At 43.8% G+C, this 19,857-nt stretch overlaps 1 protein-coding gene across 5 annotated transcripts in view; it reads left to right on the plus strand.

The window, feature by feature from the left end:
* Positions 1 to 19,857, plus strand: part of LOC119948159 (stimulated by retinoic acid gene 6 protein-like) — a 58,719-nt gene that overhangs the window by 21,092 nt on the left and 17,770 nt on the right. For all 5 annotated transcript variants that reach the window (XR_005456626.1, XM_038770087.1, XM_038770086.1 and 2 more), the window contains 7 exons: positions 3,379 to 3,454; positions 5,721 to 5,821; positions 7,613 to 7,743; positions 10,500 to 10,620; positions 14,936 to 14,981; positions 15,850 to 15,978; positions 17,500 to 17,570. Coding sequence is in view for 4 of the 5 variants with exons in the window: in XM_038770087.1 (XP_038626015.1) it covers positions 3,379 to 3,454; positions 5,721 to 5,821; positions 7,613 to 7,743; positions 10,500 to 10,620; positions 14,936 to 14,981; positions 15,850 to 15,978; positions 17,500 to 17,570 (675 nt within the window). In the remaining variant the exon portion in view is untranslated. The remainder of the gene's footprint in view (positions 1 to 3,378; positions 3,455 to 5,720; positions 5,822 to 7,612; positions 7,744 to 10,499; positions 10,621 to 14,935; positions 14,982 to 15,849; positions 15,979 to 17,499; positions 17,571 to 19,857) is intronic.

A 19,857-nucleotide genomic window follows, 5' to 3' on the forward strand; every position in this document is an offset into this window, starting at 1 on the left:
CGCCCCCTCTTCTTCCTCCGTGCGGGGGTTTGTTGCGGGGCCGGCCCCCTGCGTCCTCCATTGCCTCCCCTGCTTCTGCCCCCCCGGCGCCGGTTGGGTGCGGGCTCCTCCCGCGCGCGCCCCCGCGCCTGCCTCCCCCCCCCCCCACCCAGCGGGGGGTCCCGCCGCCACGTGGGTGGGCCGCCCCCCCCCCCCCAGCACCCCGGGAGCCCCCATCGCACCGCACATGACCGGCCGCCGCCGCCGGCTCCAGGTGGGCCTCCAGGCCTGCGGGGGGGGGCGGCAGTTGCACGAGGACCGGGCGGAGCGGGTCGTGCGGGGCAAAACACACACAATTATTCGCTTTCCCTTTTCCCCTCTCTTTACTTCAGTCTCTCTCCCTCTATCTCTCTTTCTCTCTCTCTTTCCCTCTCCCTTTATCTCTCCATCTCTCTCTTTCCCTCTGTCTCTCTCTCTTCCCCTCTATCTCTTTTCCTCCATCTCTCTCTTTCCTCTATTCATTCATTCAGTCATTCATTCATTGAGTGCTTACTGTGTGCAGATCACTGTACTGAGCGCTTGGGAAGTACAAGTTGGCAACATATAGAGATGGTCCCTACCCAACAACGGGCTCACAGTCCATCACTCTCCCTCTATCTCTTTCCCTCTATCTCTCTCTTCCCCTCTATCTCTCCCTTTCCTTCTATCTCTCTCTTTCCCCTCTCCCTTTATCTCTCTCTCCCTCTTTCTCTCTCTCCCTTTATCTCTCTCTTTCCCTCTATCTCTCTCCCTCTTTCTATCTCTCCCCTCTTCCCCTCTATCACTCTTTCCCTCTATCTCTCCCTTTCCTTCTATCTCTCTTTCCCCTCTCCCTTTATCTCTCTCTCCCTCTATCTCCCTCTATCTCTCTTTTCCTCTATCTCTCTCCCTCTCTCTCTCTTTCCCTCTATCTCTTTCCCTCTATCTTTCCCTCTATCTCTCTCTTTCCCTCTGTCTCTCTCTTTCCCTCTGTCTCTCTTTCCCCTCTCCCTTTATCTCTCTCTTTCCCTCTGTCTCTCTCTCTTTCCCTCTCTCCCTCTCCCTCTTTTCCTCCATCTCTCTATCTTTCCCTCTAGAGAAGCAGCGTGGCTCAGTGGAAAGAGCACGGGCTTTGCAGTCAGAGGTCATGGGTTCAAATCTGGACTCTGCCATTTGTCAGCTGTGTGACTTTGGGCAAGTCACTTAACTTCTCTGTGCCTCTGTTACCTCATCTGGAAAATGGGGATTAATCAATCAATCGTATTTATTGAGCACTTACTGTGTGCAGAGCACTGTACTAAGCGCTTGGGAAGTACAAGTTGGCAACATATAGAGACGGTCCCTACCCAACAGTGGGCTCACAGTCTAGAAGGGGGAGACAGAGAACAAAACCAAACATATTAACAAAATAAAATAAATAGAATAGAATAGAATTTAGATTAGATTAGATTAAGACTGTGAGCCCCACGAGGGACAACCTGATCACCTTGTATCCTCTCCAGCGCTTAGAACAATGCTTTGCACATAGTGAGCACTTAATAAATGCCATTATTATTATTATTAATTTATCTTGCTCATCTACTACAACCTAACCATACTTCGCTCTACCCACCAAACTAGCTCTCTTCCTCCCTTTAAAGCCCTACTGAGAGCTCACCTCCTTCAGGAGGCCTTCCCAGATTGAGCCCCCTTTTTCCTCTCCTCCTCCCCATCCCCCCTCTGCCCTAACTCTTTCACCTCCCCACAGCACTTGTATATATATATTTATACATATTTATTACTCAATTTATTTTACTTGTACATATTTACTACCCTATTTTATTAATGATGTGCATATAGCTGTAATTCTATTTATTCTGATGGTTTTGACACCTGTCTACATCAATCAATCCATCGTATTTATTGAGCGCTTACTGTGTGCAGAGCACTGTACTAAGCACTTGGGAAGCACAAGTTGGCAACATATAGAGATAGTCCCTACCCAACAGTGGGCTCACAGTCTAGAAAGGGGAGACAGAGAACAAAACCAAACATATTAACAAAATAAAATAAATAGAATAGATATGTACAAGTAAAATAAATAGAGTAATAAATATGTACAAACATATATACATATATACAGGTGCTGTCGGGAAGGGAAGCAGGTAAGACAGTGGGGATGGGGGGGACGAGGGGGAGAGGAAGGAGGGGGCTCAGTCTGGGAAGGCCTCCTGGAGGAGGTGAGCTCTCAGTAGGGCCTTGAAGGGAGGAAGAGAGCTAGCTTGGCGGATGTGGGGAGGGAGGGCATTCCAGGCCAGGGGGAGGACGTGGGCCTGGGGTCGATGGCGGGACAGGCGAGAACGAGGCACGGTGAGGGGATTAGCGGCAGAGGAGCGGAGGGTGCGGGCTGGGCTGGAGAAGGAGAGAAGGGAGGTGAGGTAGGAGGGGGCGAGGGGATGGAGAGCCTTGAAGCCGAGGGTGAGGAGTTTCTGCCTGATGCGCAGATTGATTGGTAGCCACTGGAGATTTTTGAGGAGGGGAGTAACATGCCTAGAGCATTTCTACATGTTTTGTCTTGTTGTCTGTCTCCCCCTTCTAGACTGTGAGCCCGTTGTTGGGTAGGGACTGTCTCTATATGTTGCCGACTTGTACTTCCCAAGCGCTTAGTACAGTGCTCTGCACACAGTAAGCACTCAATAAATACGATTGAATGAATGAATAAATACCCCGATCTCATCTATTTTGCCACCAGTCCCTCACCCACATTCTCCTTCTGGCCTGGAATTGCCTCCCCCTTCATACCTGACAGACCACCACTCTCCCCACCTTCATAAAGCCCTCATAAATTCACGTCTCTTCTGATAAACTTTCCCTGACTAAGCCCTCACTTCCCCTATTCCCCCCCCCCCCACTTCTGCATCACCTATGAACTAAGATCTGTACTCCTTAAACTCTTTATATTCACTCCACTCCCAGTCCCATAGTGCTAATATAGATATTCTTATACTTGGCCATTTCCTCTATCTACAATTCATTTTAATGCCTGCCTCTCCCTCTTGACTGTAAGCTCCTTGTGGGTAGGAATTGTGTCTACCAACTCTATTGTACTGTGCTCTCCCCAGCACACAGTAAGCGCTCAATACACACTGCTTGTTGATTGATTAAATTGTGGACTATTTAGAGAACAAAATTTTTTTTGGGATTTTGAAGAAGCATGTCAACTGTTGGTGTGTGTGTGTGTGTGTGTGTGTGTGTGTGTGTGTGATGTATTCCTCTTCGAAATTCAATTATTAAGGTTTCATCTTTTGCTTACAGTGCTTCAGGTGTAAATGCAATAAACTAAATGCAAATCAAAATCCCAGAACAAATGGAGGAACTAATAAATGTGTTTCTTTTATTCAGGACCTTTCAGCCAAATGTCACATGTAACAGTTCAATAGACCTGGGACTATTTCTCCACTACTCACTTATTCCATCAGTAAGTAAATCATGGAAGCCGGGCTGTCAAGCTTCCTTCTGCAAACACAAACCACAGTTCCAAATTCCAAATTAAATAATGATTGGGTAGAGTTAATAGAGGAAAGGAATATCTTGCAACCAGCAGAACATGAACTTGAGGTGTTGTTTCTGTGGTGGTGATGGTTTGTCCTGTGTAATTCATTTATTCATTCCGTCATATTTATTGAGCGCTTACTGTGTGCAGAGCACTGTACTAAGTGCTTGGGAAGTACAATTCAGCAGCAAATAGAGACAACCCCTGTCCACAATGGGCTCACAGTCTAGAAGGGGGGAGACAAACATCAAAACAAGTAAATAGGCATCAGTAGCATCATAGTAAATTAATAGAATTTAGATACATACACATCATTAATAAAAATAAATAGAATCATAATTATAAATATAAGGGGAAGGGGTAGAGCAAATGGAGCAAGTCAGGGCAATGGGGAGGGAAGGGGGAACAGAGGAAAAGGGAGGCTTAGTCTGGGAAGGCCTCCTGGAGGAGGTGAGCTTTCAGTAGGGCTTTGAAGGGGGGAAGTATACTAGTTTGGTGGATTTGAGGAGGGAGGGCATTCCAGGCCAGAGGTAGGACGTGGGCCAGGGGTTGACGGCGGGACAGGCGAGTCACACGCTCTCTTTACAGAAAAGGTGCACTACTCTATTTAAAAGTGTTAAGTGTACAAGAGGTTCTCTCTCAAGAAAATCACACTAATAGATATAGTCTCAGTCTCAGTAATGGCAGAACCATCTTTGACCCAAAGATTTATACCCAAATAGACTGAACCACAGGACTCTTGTATCCTGAATATGGTCGTAGACTGGACTACTACTACTAGTATTACTAATAATAATAATGTTATTTGTTATCTGGTATTATTATTATTTGGTATTTGTTAAGCTCTTACTATGTGCCAAGCACTGTCCTAAGCCCTAGAGTAGATGCAAGATAATCAGGTTGGAGGTAGTGCCTATCCTACATGGGGTTCACATTCTTATCAGTCAATCAGTCAGTGGTATTTATTGAGTGCTTACTGTGTGCACGGCACTGAACTAAGCATTTGGGAGAGTTGGTAGACATGATCCCTCCCCTCAAGGATCTTGAAGTCTAGAAAAGGGGATCTAAGGGGGAGGAAGAACAGGTATTTAATTGCCATTTTACAGATGAAGAAACTGAGGTACAGAGAAGGTAAGTGGCTTTCCCAAGATCACTCGGCAGGCAAGTGATGGGGCTGGAATTAGAACCCACGGCCCCTGCCTCCCAGGTCTGTGCTCTTTCCCACACTTCTACTCATCCTGCTTTTATGCAGGACAACCCTGCAGAAATAATAATGATGGTATTTCTTAAGTGCTTACTATGTGCCAAGCACTGTTTTAAGCACTGGGGGTAGATACAAGGTACAAGGAAATCAGGTTGTCCCACAAAGGGCTCACAGTCTTAATCCTCATTTTACAGATGAGGTAACTGAGACCCAGAGAAGTTAACTGACTTGCCCAAAGTCACACAGCTGACAGGTGGCAGAGATAGGATTAAAACCCACGATCTCTGACTCCCAAGCCCGTGCTCTTTCCACTAAGCCATGCTGCTTCTCATAATTTAATGGTGAAGGTCCCCTAGGCCTCCTCTTTTTGCCAGTGGGAATACATTTCCTAGCCCTGCTCCTCATGCTCCCCTAAAAGAGGAACCAGGTTTAAAGACTGTGGAATGCAGCACCCAGTATAAGATCATTAGATTGTAAACTCCTTGAGTGCTTGTCAACATTGTAGTATACTCTCCCAAGAACTTAGTACAGTGCTCTGTACTTGGCACAGTAAATGCTCATTAAATATCATTAATTGATTGGTAAAAACATCTTTCTGGCACTTTTATTTCATTTCCCTCTAGACTGTAAACTCCCCCCTCTAGACTCTAAGCTCCTTGTGGAAAGGAATATGTCTACCAATTCTATTTTATTGTACTCTCTCAAACATTTAGTACAGTGTTCTGAACAAAATAAATGCTCAATAAATATGATTGATTGATTGATTGATTTCACTGGCTGGAACAATCCAATAGCTTCCATTCTTTTCTTTTCCCCTGTAAAACTAGAAAGTACAAAGCTAGAAATATGAAGAAAATATAACTTTCCACTACAAAAACAAAAATGGAAAAAACAAGCAGACAGAGGAAGGGTAATAAAGTCTCTATTGGCTGTTAGAAAGGGCTGAAAAAGCATTCTTAAAAACTCACTTGTCTTTTCTCGTTTTAGGTTTTTATCATTTTGGTGTTATCCTTCCTTCAAAGAAGAATATTCCGGGAGCAGAGAGATGACAAATCCAATCTCCTTGAAGGACGCTTTGGAATTGTGATGTAAATTGAGAAATGGGTCAATGCCAGATTTTTAATGTTTCCTTCTAAGGACCGCAGCTCTGAAGGAGAGTTTTTAACAGGAGACTCAAACTGAAGCACTCAGTGGAGGTGTCGGTGTAGTGAGAGATTCCCAAATCTCTCAGCCCCCAAGACAGCCAGCCTGACCCAGGATTGCCCTTACACCAGTGATAGTACTCAGCTACTTCAGCAGCTAGTGTGGGCAATTACACCATTGCATTGCTCAATAAGCCCAATCTGAAAAGAGAAATTGTATTAAATTGGATTGGGAATTGAGTTGGATTGGCATGAACACGAACACACTCTCTGTCTCTCTCTGTCTCTCTCTGTCTGTCTCTCTCTCTCTCTGTCTGTCTCTCTCTCTCTCTGTCTCTCTGTCTCTCTCTCTCTCTCTTATTTGTTCCCCTTGGGCAACCACCCTTCCCCTCCACCCTCACAGAATAGTGCTACCCATTTCAAACTAAAGCTAGTCAGGTTATCTTTCACGCAACACAGCACACAGTTTACCTGCCTTGCAATATCCTATCCAATCCTCTTGGCTATGGCCCATCTATCACCTCCTCCCAGCTTCCAAGAGTACCAGCTGTCCATCACTTTGATGGATTGAAAATCACTTCAAAATCCTCACTGTATAGATGAATTGCTCTCCTGCCACAAATACCAGTGGCATTGATATTTGCTTTTAAGTTCCACCTAGATCAAGTCCTGTTGAATCCAAAAGGTCAGAGGTTCATAGGTCCTACCAACAAACTGTCAACCAGAGGTTTATGTTTATTTTTATAAATGAAATACTAACTCACTTTGCCAAAACTCAGCCTCTCTAGTTTTGGCTGACTAGCTTTGCTAGGGTGAGAAGTGAAGAGGAAGAGGCAGAATGAGACATGTGGAAGAAACAGAGAGACAGAAGGAGCAGATAGCCAAATATACACTCAGACACTCAACTACAGTCTGGTGGCAGCAGCTGTATTTTCACATACTTTCTCTAATAATAATAATAATGATGGCATTTATTAAGTGCTTACTATGTGCAAAGCACTGTTCTAAGCGCTGGGGAGGTTACAAGGTGATCAGGTTGTCCCATGTGGGGCTCAGTCTTCATTCCCATTTTACAGATGATGTAACTGAGGCACAGAGAAGTTAAGTGACTTGCCCAAAGTCACATACCTGACAAGTGTCGGAGCCGGTATTTGAACCCATGACCTATGACTCCAAAGCCCATGCTCTTTCCACTGAGCCATGCTGCTTCTCCAACCATGTCAATCGCCACTTGGGACCATAGCCGAGTCATTCATTCACTCAGTGGCATTAATTGAGGACCTATTGTGTACAAAGGATTTTACCAAACATCGAGAAAAAACTACAATAAAGGATGAATAATATGTGGCCTTAAGGAATTCACAATCTAAATCGAGGCAATCTAAGTCAATCAAGAGCATTCAGAAGTGGCCACACCCAATCAATATTTTATTATGCATGTATTGAAGGAGAAACAAACAGGGAAGAAACCCAAACAGTATAAAAATGTCCAATGGCATGGTCTATCCTCAGGTAGCATTCCCATGCAATTCCAATCTAAGGAAAGATAAAATGAATTCAACTTTTAAGTTGCCTAGATTGTGAGCCCTATATGGGGCAGGAACTGTGTCCAACCTGATTATCTTGCGTCTACTCGGGAGCTTAGACTAGTGCTTGACACATAGTATGCACTTAACAAATATCATTACTTTTATTATTGTTATTCTGAATTCATCTGGCCCCTTATTTTACTCACAGGCCCCTGGATTTTGTTGGAACATTCAGGAACCGATGGTCATATGGAATTGCATTTGGAGCTGCAGCCAACAGAATCATGTTCTTATTTGCTGAAGGTTATCAGCCACTACAAGCACCAAAATGGGCACAAGGTACTTGGACTCTTAAAAGAACTTGTTTATATTAATTGTAATTCTACTCTCCTTTATTGTAATTGTTATTATTAATATTATAAGCACTGTTCCTTTCCTGGTGTCCTTTAAACATGGAATAGATTCTCATCTGACTGGAAGGAGCAAAGGGTTGGTTCCAAAACAGTAATGGTGAGTGCTTTTTGCTTCCTTGGTTTTTGCTATCTAGAGCATAATCTTTGTTGTTCCCCACCAGGAAAGTGATTTGTATTATCAATCAATCAGTGGTATTTATTGAGTACTAGCTACGTGCAGAGCACTGTTCTAAGCACTTGGGAGAGTACAGTGCAACAGAATGAACAGACACGTTCCCTGCCGATTATGAGCTTACAATCTAGGGGGGGAAGCAGACGTTAATATAAATAAATAAGCAATTTACAATATATTATTTAAAAATATATTCATATGTCCGTGTTATGCCAAATAATTCAACTGAGGTGTTTGCTTAGTTTGTTACTTGGTTATTTCCATGCCTACTACAGTGTTCCTAATATCTTATTACAACCAATCAAGATTTTGAGTCTGTGAGTTCTGTTTGGGACAGGGATTTTGTCCAACCTGCCTGGGTAACTTGTATTGACCTCAGCATTTAGAAAAGTGTTTGGCACATAATGAGTGCTTAACAAAAATCGTAAAAACAAGCCCAGACTGAGTAGGCCCCAAACAGATAGTCGAATTAGCTCAAGACCCCTCAGAAAAATGCTCTCCTGATGGGAATAAAATGGTGCAAGAACACACCAGAGAGGATAAGAGAGAGAGAGAGTGTGTGTGTGTGTGTGTGTGTGTGTGTGTGTGTTTGTTTCAGGGAGGGGGATTGGGAAGGGCAGGGAGAGGAAGCATTGCTTCTTTTCTGCTTACTCCAGGTTACTCCATGTTTTAGTTTTATTGCTAGGGGAGAGTTGGTGCTGTGAGAGTAGGTCAGTGGGGTTGTCCACTAATTAAATATGATCTTTCTACCCACCTTCACAACCCTGGGGGAAATCCCAAATTTACGGATCAAAACTGTGATTTGGGGATGCCCATCCTACCCCCAAAACCTGACCAGATTGGGGGTTCATCACCATCTTTACTCCTGCCCCTTCAGTTAGCTACAAGCTCCCCTCTAATCTTACAGGCTGTGGTCCTTAATGTTTATAATAATAATAATGATTATGATATTTGTTAAGCACTTACTATGTGTCAAGCACTGTTCTAAGCATTGATAACAATGAGGGGATTTGTTAAGGCCTTACAATATACCAGGCACTGTAAGTGCTGGAGTGGATGCAAGAAAATTGGATTGGACCCAGTCCCTGGCCCATGTGGGGCTCACAGTCTCAATCCCATTTTCTGGATGAGGTAACTGAGGCCCAGAGAAGTCCAAGCTGCTGTCCCGGGACCAAATTAACCAAGGGTTCCCTATCACTAGTGTTTTTTTCAGATAATTAAATTAAATTATCTAGTAGTGTTATCCTTGACCCTTCTCTCGTTCAACCCGCATATTCAATCCATCATTAAATCCTGTCAGTTGAACCTTCACAACATTGCTAAAATCCACCCTTTCCTCTCCATCCAGATTGCTACACATTAATCCAATCACTTGTTCTATCCTGCCTTGATTACTGGATCAGCCTCCTTCCTTACCTTCCAGCCTCCTGTCTCTCCCCCCTCCAGTCCATACTTTGCTGCCTGGATCACTTTTCTACAAAAATGCCCGGTCCATGTTTTCCCGCTCCTAAAGAAACTGCAGTGGTTGTCCATCCAACTCTTCAATGAACAAAAACTCAACAACATTGGCTTTAAAGCACTCAATCATCTTGCCCTGTCCTACTTCACATCACACTCTCCTACTACAACCCAGCCCACACACTTTGTTCCTCTAATGCTGACCTTCTCATTGTATCTTTATCTCATCCATCTTGTCACCATCTCTTGCTGATATCCAGCCTCTAGCCTGGAATGCCTTACCTCCTCATATCCAACAGACAATTACTCTTCCCGCATTCAAAGCCTTATTGTACCTGTGCTCCAAGAGGCCTTCTGTGACTAAACCCTCCTTTCCTCTTCTCCCACTCCCTTTTGTGTCACCCTGACTTGCTCCCTTTATTCACCCCCCCTTCCATCCCCACAACAGTTATGTACATGTCTGTAATTTATATGTTTATATTAATGTCTGTCTCCCCCACTAGACTATAAGCTATATTCCCTGTTGTGGGCAGGGAATGTGTCTGTTTATTGTTATATTGTACTCTCCAAAGCACTTAATATGGTGCTCTGCACAAAGCAAGTGCTCAATAAATACTACTGAATGAATGAAAGAATGATTTGTAAACTCCTTGTGGGAAAGGATTGTGTCTACCAACCTCTGTATTGTACTTTCCCAAGTGCTTACTACAGTTCTCTGCACTCAGTAAAGGCTCAGTAAATACCATTGATTGCTTGATTGAAAAGGTAGGACCAATAAAGAGAGAGCAAATGAGAGACTATGAATCAAAAAAACAGCAGGTGAAAAAAAAAGTAGCTGAAAAACTTTAGCCCTAACCCTTTCAAAAGAACAGCCAATATTACAGTCTTGGTCATTAAGGTCAAAGCAAAATACGTCATCTCTATTAATGGAGCCTCCTATCAGGAACGACTAAGAACTAAAAAATCACTCTACATAGAAATCATGTGGTTGGTTTGTGACAAAATGAAATAATTTAAACTCAAAAGACTTACATCTTTTGCTCTCATTTCAGCCATTGTTCTTCTAATAGGAGGGACTGAAGTGGGATTCTCATATTTTCCATTCTTCGCATGCCTTTCATCAGAATCCAGACTGATAGGATCATTCCTGGGATTTGGTTACTCTTTAATTTGGTAAGAAGCACATCGTCCTCAAGTAGTACCTTGGGCAAACTCTTGCAGTTAGGGTGTATTCTTTGCTCTCATGCTTTTGGCAAAACCCATTTCAGTTCGAGAGGCAGGTGTAGTGAACTGAAACAATCCCTCATTTCAGTATTACAGTTCATTTTCCAATCTACCCTAATTAGTACTTCCTCATTGAATCCTTAGAAAATTCAGCCTATCACATCCTTTGTGTGTTTGGACTTTAATCTCCTACAACCTGTCTACACAATACCCCTGCCCCGACCCACAGATTCTGAATAGTCAATGTGTGTGTTCGCCAGACTTTGAAGACTCAGTATTAAAATACCCTAATGAACAGTTGACTCTACATAATAACAATAATAATGATGGCATTTGTTAAGTGCTTACTATGTGCCAAACACTGTTCTAAGCGCTGGGGTAGATACAAGTTAATCAGGTTGTCCCACGTGGGGCTCACAATCTTAATCCCCATTTTACAGATGAGGTAACTGAGGCCCAGAGAAGTTAAGTGACTTGCCCAAAGTTACACAGCTGACAAGTGGCAAAGCCAGAATTAGAACCCATGATCTCTGACTCCCAAGCCCGTGATCTTGCCACTAAGCCAGCATGAGCCTGGGAATCAGAAGACTATGGGTTTTAATCAAGCTCCACCCCTTGTCTGCTATGTGAACTTGGGCAAATCACTTCATTTCGCTGGGCCTCAGTTCCCTCATCTGTAAAATGGGGAATGAGACCATGGGACAGGGACTGTGTCCAACCTGATTTGTTTGTAACAACTCCAGCATTTAAAATAGTGCCTGGCACATAGTAAGAACTTAATAAATACCATTATTATTATTATTATTACATAATCCTGAATGCCATTTTCAGACTCATATGTTTTTTGGTGCTGAACAAAGAACAGCACTTAGAACAGTGTTTTGCACATAGTAAGTGCTTAATAAATGCCATCATTATTATTATTATTATTATGAGGAAAAAATGCATACTCACGGCAGTAGCACCATCTGTGGCCTTATAGTAAGGACTTAATTTAGAGATTTGGTAGCTGTTGCTCTTCCAATTATGGTAAACTTGCAGTGGGAGAGGAACAATTCTTCTTTAGAAAACAAAGGAAAAAAACTGCTCTGAAAGCAGAGCTGGGCTAATGGATCATGGTGGTATTGTGGAGCATATTTGAAAAGACTTGTTTCTCATCCCTTCAAGGAAGAGAAGCTGAGTTGTAGAATTTGGGGGCTCATTTTGGGGACTGAGATGGGAAAATCTATACTGGACCAGCATTTTTCATCTAGTCACGGTTATCAGCTAAACCCTCATTATTGATCAACTTTTCCCAGAAGAACAATTCAGAATTTTAGGCCCTGTATAAATGGCACAAATATTCCATTTTTCTCATATAAAAGATTCATTAAGTAGTTGATCTTCTGAAGAGCATCTTCCACTGGTTCGCCCGCCACTTTGCTGGTGTTATAGGGTCTCACACCACTGTCCCCAGCCCCTCACTGCTCTCCTCTATCCTCTCCTACCTTGGCTTAAGTGGCAAAGAATCATGGGGAAGCCAGGAAAATGGCACAGTTAGTGGCAGCGTGGTAGCTCAGTAGCATCAGGGTGAGGCAGAGGCAAGACAAAACCAAAGCAGCAGTGGTCCTGAAGTTAGAACAGTGTCCACCCAGGCCTACCTTGTGCAGCCATAACTAGTGGGAAAAGCATGGCTCTGGGAGTCCGGGGACCTGCGTTTTAATCCCAGCTCTGCCACTTGCCTGCTGCATGACCTTAACTTCTCTGGGCCTCAGTTCCTTCCCTCAATCAATCAATATTTATTAAGTGCTTACTGTGTGCACAGCAGTGTACAAAGTGCTTGGGAGAGTACAAAACAACAGAGTTAGTATGCTTGTTCCCTGCCCACAAGGAGATTACTGTCTAGTCTGTAAAATGTGGTTGAAATCCCCGTTCTCCCTCCCCTTTAGACTGTGAGCCCCACAGGGCCTCTGTCTGACCTGATGATCTTGTATCTATCCCAGTGCGTAGTAGAGGGTTTGGCATACAGTAAACACATAATATATACTATTATTATTATTACCATTCTCATTATTTCTTCAGTGTCTGGTTGGAGTGACAGGGACCCTGTTGGACACAGCCTTCAGGGCACCCTTTCCTGGGCTGATGACAGCCCTATCTGCTTCCTTTCCATTTCCCCCTCCTGATCCTCTTCCCCGTCTCTCTCCTCTCCATCTGTTCACTTCCACGTAGAGAAGTGCATGCGTACATGACCTCATGTCTCCCAGCTTTTATCACCCTTCCTGTGGGTGAGGTACTCAAACATCTCAATCTGACTTTTTTTTTAAGTAGCAGTATTCTAGGGAGATTTGGTTACTAGATACATAAATGTATCCTAAAAAATCTAAAATGACTGTCCCAGGGAAACTAGGTCGTTTGGTCACTTTTGGCCCAGTATACTTTGTTTGGTATCGTAGGCCTGGTTGGAACTCAGGGAGGCCTTGGACGGCCTGGCAGTGAATTTAAGAGCATATGTTTGTCCCAAGGCACTTTTTGTTTTGGGAACACTCACAGGGTGGGGGCTGGGACAATTCCTCTGGGGAGCCTTCCCATCCAGACAAACACCACTAAGCCCTGAAACAAAGACTGCCCAAGGCTAACCCAAATTCCTAGCAAACCTGTAGAACTTGGTGTTCCATAGGTATGCCAAGGGTTCAGGGACTCAAGCCAGACTGCTACTCACTCTTGGCCGCTCATCCCCTGGTATGCACCTGCCTTGGGTGCTTGGGAGGGACAGAGAGCACCAACAGCCCAGTGATCCTGCCAAGTCAGGCATAAGTCTTCTTCTCCAAGAGGACCAGGAAGGAGTCAAAGGCATTTCCAGGGAGTACATGGTTGTGTCCCCAGGAACTCTTTCTTCCTGGAGAAGCAGACTCAGTAATCATCCACATCCTTAAAATGTCAATTGTATTTAGTGAGCACTTACTGTGTGCAGAGCAATAAACAGACATATTCCCTGCCCACAATGAGCTTTCAGTCTAGAGGGGGAGGCAGACATTAATATAAATAAATAAATTACAGATATGTACATAAGTGCTGTGGGGCTTGGAGGGGAGAAAGGGAGAAAGGTCAGGGAGATGCAGAAGGGAGTGGGAGAAGAGGAAAGGAGAGCTTAGTCTGGGTAGGCCTCTTGGAGGAGATTTGCCTGCAATAAGGCTTTGGAGGGGAGGAGGGTAATTGTCTCATCTCCTCCAAGAGGCCTTCCCCCACTAAGCTCTTATTTCCTCATCTCCCATTCTCTTCTGGATCACCTTTGAACTTGAATTTGCACACTTTATTCCCTCAGGCCCTCAGCACTTATGTACATATCTGTAATTTATTTATCCATGTTAATGTCTGTATCCCCCTCTAGACTGTAAGCTAATTGTAAACAGGGAACATGTCTACCAACTCTGTTATACTGTACTCTCCCAAGTGCTTAGTAAAGTGCTCTGCACACAGTAAGCATTCAATAAATATTATTTAGCCAGCAACGGTGAGACTCATTAATATTCATCTCTTTATTGTCCTCTGAGACAAATATTATAAAAAAATTCCTACAAAAAATTGTTACCCTTCATTCATTCATTCAATTGTATTTATTGAGCGCTTACTTCATGGACCTCCATGCCTCAGTGTCCCTTCTTCACACTCAACCCTTGCTCTGTAGTGCCGAATTGATGCAGTTTTCCAGGCAAGTTGTCCAGAAAATACTCCATTCCCCCTGCTGGTCACCCAATAAAGTATCACTGATCTGACATCCCTATACGGTAATGGATAATAATGTTTATATAGTCCCCAAAGGGAGTTGGGGGTGGGGGGGGGGGGGTCTTTCATGGGCTGGAAAATTGCAAAATTTCCAATCTCATTCATGGCAATAAAAACCCTTTATTATTTGTAAATATTTTTGAAATGCCCCCATCTACATCCTCACCTCCCCAATATAGAGTTGGTATGGATACAGGGGAAGAACAAAGAGGTCTGTGGGGGCAAGGGAATGCAAAAACCACTTCACACTGGTTGAGCCTGAGCAGGGCTCTAAAAGAAAGTAGCAGTAGATAACTATCCATTTCGAGTAAGAGGTAGAGCAAAGACCCTGCTCTAATCAAAGAACTGTGTTTTGTTTCCTTTTTTGCCCTAAAGGCCCCTCTTTTCAGATAAAGAAAAAGGGGTCAAAGTGCAGACCTTCTCCATTCCAGAGCAGATCCTACCCACTGGTGTGTTGTTAAACTGGGAGAGTGGTAATGACCCTAATTATGTTTTACAGGTTTGCAATTACAGTCCTGCACATTGTTCAGTGCCCACATGGACAGGTAAGCTAGAAGATATAAACAGTATTTCGACATATTCATTTGTACCCTGAATTTAGGCTTGCAAATACAACCTCTAAGTGAGAAAAGACACAAATACCCTGGAAGGGACGGGGATAGTATCTGACCTGATTATTTTATATGAACCCCAGCTTTATTAAGGTGCTTACCATAGAGTACTTGCTTAACAAGTACTATGATTATTATTGTTGTTGTTGTTCTTGTTGTTATTATGATTATCACAGTCCCTTAGGGAAAGTTACCAGAATCTCTTTACCCAAATTTGAAAGACTGAGATTGTGATTCAGTCAGTAAAACCACGGTACCAATTCCGACACTGCATGTGAGAAGATTTGCAGCCCAGGGAATAGCCATAATGTTTACAACTTTAGTGTACTCAACCACATCCTTAGCATGTCACTAAAATTTTGTTAGCCCCTATGCTGTCAGATGAAGGTCAAATGATTAACCGAGAAAGCTAGAAGCTAGAATGGGATTTACCATGCCTGGAAAAAGGCAAGCATAGGAATGAGAACTGCAAATTTACTGCTTTCCTAATCCATAGCTCTCTCTCAAGTGTGTGTTATGTGGAATATGCTGGAAGCAAAACTCAGCATGACAAGCAAAACGCTAAAATCCAGGGGGCAAATGAAGAACCAGTCAGTCAGGAATATCTCTCATTAGTGCTACTGGAGACTTTCCCAGATTTCAGTTACAGTTTGGGGGGAGGAGTAGAGTCAATAGTGGAGTCTGATACCTTTCCTGTGACCAAGGCTAAAAGGAAAATGGGATTTGGTGCATATTGCACATTAATTTTAACACTTGCTGAATATATGAGTTCTGAAGTCACTTTTTTTGTCTTTCATTGCAGTTTCTGGGCAACTACCAAACAATTATTTTTTATTGGCCTTCCTTACTGTGTCTAGCTTTCCTCTTAGGTCGCTTTGTTTACATGTTTATAAAAGGCTTGAGGATTCAGCTAGGCTGGGATATACAAAGTGTGAGTAGCTCTGTTTTTTTCCATCAAGTATTTCCAACTTTGCAATTTCTCTATTTTATCTTCTAATTAAGAAATTATCTATTTTTTCATCCTATAACTCTCTGCCCAAGAACTCCAAAAATTCCCCCGCCCACCATATCCCACAAAAAATTGCTTCATTCCTTTTCCTCTTGAAATCACAGCAAATTTAGAGGGAGTGGGGGTGAGAGGTGGCAGCGATGAGACAGGAGATGGAGTGGCCTGACTCACCCTGTGAATACATAGATGGACTATTTGTCCTTTATTGGGCAAGGTTGGAATACATTTTGCTCCCTGGTCACACTAACCACCCTAGGCTGGTGATACAGGGAAAAGTTCCACTTACAACCATGGCATCAGTGACAAGAGCAAGAATTATGGGGAGTTGAGTAGCTGCAGCAGATGAGCAAGAGCCACAGTGCCAACTCCCTGGGTTCCTCCTATTTTTCTCAACTTTCACAGATCCCAGAGAAGGTTGTTTTACTGGAAGCTGGCAGCTTGGCTGCTTCTGCTTCTAACCTTCTACATTTGTTTCTACTCAGCTTCCTCTTGGTAGAAGGGTGTGTCTTACACTGAGTCTCTGTATTTTTTTGCTGTGACTGGGTATGTATCATCTGTGTATGTGTTTGTGAATGTGACTGGATTAGGTATCGAAAGTATATCTATGTGTTCGAGGGGGTGGGCCCCTAATCTGGACATCATGCCTCTGGAGGCCCTCCCCTGTGTCCCACTTGGAGCTCCAGAAAATCTGTATTCATACAGCCTGCAGTTGTCTGTGACCCCACCAAATTCCCAATCAGAGTTCTGCAGTTTTGTGATTTCCTTGGACACTTCCTGTGACTTCTCTGAGGATCCCAAATCCACTCCCTACCACCCATGTGAGGAAACACTTCTTTAGACACCCTCTCCAAGAGGTCTTCCCTGACTAAGCCCCCCTTTCCTCTTCTCCCACTCCCTTCTGCGATACCCTGACGTGCTCCCTTTATTATCCCCCTCTGCCAGCCCCACAGCACTTATGTACATATCTGTAATTTATTTATTTATATTATGTCCCACACCGCTAGACTGTAAGCTCATTGTGGGTGGGGAATGTGTTTGTTTATTGTTGCATTGTACTCTCCCAAGTACAGTACAGTGCTCTGCACACAGTAAGCACTCAATAAATACAATTGAATGAATGAATGAATGCATAGGGAAAATTTCATCATTTTCTCTCAACTCTTGGTGAGCCCAATGCTTGTTCAATAAAGGAGCCCTCTCTTTCTAATCCCTGTCACTCTCTTTCCCTTCCCTTTGCTTTCCTATGTCTCTTTGCCTACTTCTTTCTGGTCCTGTTGAATGAGATGGGCTGACAAAATGGCAACCAGAATTTTAATCCCCAAAGACCTGAGAATCTGCCACATTCACTCTAACAAAGATGCCTTCCAGGTGAAAACATAGATATCCTCATCACTGACTCTTCTATGAAGAGGAGCTGCAAAAGTATTCAATCTTTTCTTATAGGAAGAGAAACCCTTCCTGGAGGTTCACCAAGCCAAGCATGTCAAACGACTCTTGAGGAAGCCCCTTGTTCAGTAAGACTCAGCTGTTTACCTATATCCACCTACTTTTCTATGATCCTCACTGAGTTCCCAATTGCCATCCTGCTATTCTTTCTAAGACGGGGGGGAGGGGTGACTATTGGGCCTGCTCAGTTTCTAATCTGCAGGGTGGCTAGTACAGTGCTCTGCATGCAGTAAGCGCTCAATAAATACGATTGAATGAATGAATGAATCCAGGTTTATACCCGGCAGTCCAAATACCTCTGTCTGGTACCAATTAGGAACCAGTTGCTTTTGTATCCATTTTTTTCTATTTTAAACACGAAGGTTCCCTCTGCCTCAGCTCCTCCTTCCAAGTCTCATGCCACTAGGGTTCATCAGGACCTCAGAGGGGAATACAGTGGCTCTGGAGCAAGTGGGAGGGTCATAGATTCCCCCCCAGAGAAATGCTGTAAGATCATTTAAACTCAGGTTTACTTCCACAAAATGGTTTCTGTGACAGCATCATGTTACACTGCATGCCCAGCATAACACAGGTGACATCTCCTTGTCCAGAATTTGGAGGGTCCATCTGTGACCATCCTACTAATTAGTCTTAGATGGACCTTCTCCTTTGTAATTCCCCTCTGCTAGCTAAGGTTTCTGACTCTCCAAGTACCTGTTCCTTGGTGCTGAAACAGCAGGACTCTCGATGATTGTTGAATTTATCAGGCTCATTAAAAATTTGAAACAGAATGGAGCAGACACACTCTCTTCTCCCTCTCTCATTCCCATAGGGAAACTTTGAACCCATCTCCTGCCAGGGTCTGTGCAAGTACCACCCAGTGTTGGACTAGCTCAACAGACAATTGCAGCATGGCCCAGTAGAAATCCATAGGACTGGGTGTCAGTCAATCAATCAGTCAATCAATGGTGTTTATTAAGCACTTGCCATGTGCAGAAAACTGAATTAAGTGCTTGAGAGAGTACAGTGCAACAGAGTTGATAGACCCATTCCCTGCCCACAAGGAGCTAACAGTCCAGAGTGGGAGACAGATATGAAAATAAACTATGGATAGGTAAGTAAGTGCTGTAGGGTTCAGGGTTGGGTGAATATCAAGTGCTTCTCCTTTCTGATCTTCCATCCTCCTGTCTCTCCCTGCTTCATTCTGTACTTCACTCTGCTGCCTGGATTATCTTTGTACAGAAACACTCTGGGCATGTCACTCCCCTCCTCAAAAATCTCCAGTGGTTGCCTGTCAACCTTTGAATCAAGCAAAAACTCCTCACTCTTGGCTTCAAAGCCCTCCATCACTTCGCCCCCTCCTACCTCACCTCCCTTCTCTCCTTCTACAGCCCAGCCCACACACTCCGCTCCTCTGCCGCTAACCTCCTCACTATGCCTCGTTCTTGCCTGTCCCGTCGTTGACCACTGGCCCACGTCCTACCCCTGGCCTGGAATGCCCTCCCTCCACACATCCACCAAACTAGCTCTCTTCCTCCCTTCAAAGCCCTACTGAGAGCTCACCTCCTCCAGGAGGCCTTCCCGGACTGAGCCCCCCTTCTTCCTCTGTTCCTCCTCCCCTCCCCATCACCCCCACTCCCTCCCTGTGCCATACCCCTTCCCCTCCCCACAGCACTTGTGTATATTTGTACATATTTATTACTCTATTTATTTTATTAATGATGTGTATATAGCTATAATTCTATTTATTTTGATGGTACTGACACCTGTCTACTTATTTTGTTTTGTCGTCTGTCTCCCCCTTCTAGACTGTGAGCCTGTTGTTGGGTAGGGACCGTTTCTATATGTTGCCGATTTGTACTTCCCAAGCACTTAGTACAGTGCTCTGAACACAGTAAGCGCTCAATTCATTCATTCAGTCGTATTTATTGGGCACTTACTGTGTGCAGAGCACTGTACTAAGCACTTGGGAAGTACAAGTTGGCAACATATAGAGACGGTCCCTTCCCAACAATGGGCTCACTGTCTAGAAGACTGTCTAAAAGTCTAGACAGCCTAGAAGTCTAGAAGATTGTCAATAAATACGATTGAATGAATGAATGAATATTAGAGGAGTAAGTTGCGCGGGCTAGGTTGTAGTAGCAAATCAGCAAGGTAAGGAGGGAGTGAGCTGATTGAGTGCTTTAAAGCTGAAGGTAAAGAATTTCTGTTTGATGCAGATGTGGATGGGCAACGCTTAGTGATTCTTGAAGAGTGGGGAGACATGGACTGAACTTTTTTTAAAAAACTGACTCTGACCACCAAGAAAACTACTTGTAAATATTCCCTCATTAACACCTCAGAACTTCCACATAAGTAGAACAAAAGGAAGGCCTG

The sequence above is a fragment of the Tachyglossus aculeatus genome, chromosome X4 (assembly GCF_015852505.1).
Source record: "Tachyglossus aculeatus isolate mTacAcu1 chromosome X4, mTacAcu1.pri, whole genome shotgun sequence".
NCBI classification, from domain to species: Eukaryota; Metazoa; Chordata; class Mammalia; order Monotremata; family Tachyglossidae; genus Tachyglossus; species Tachyglossus aculeatus.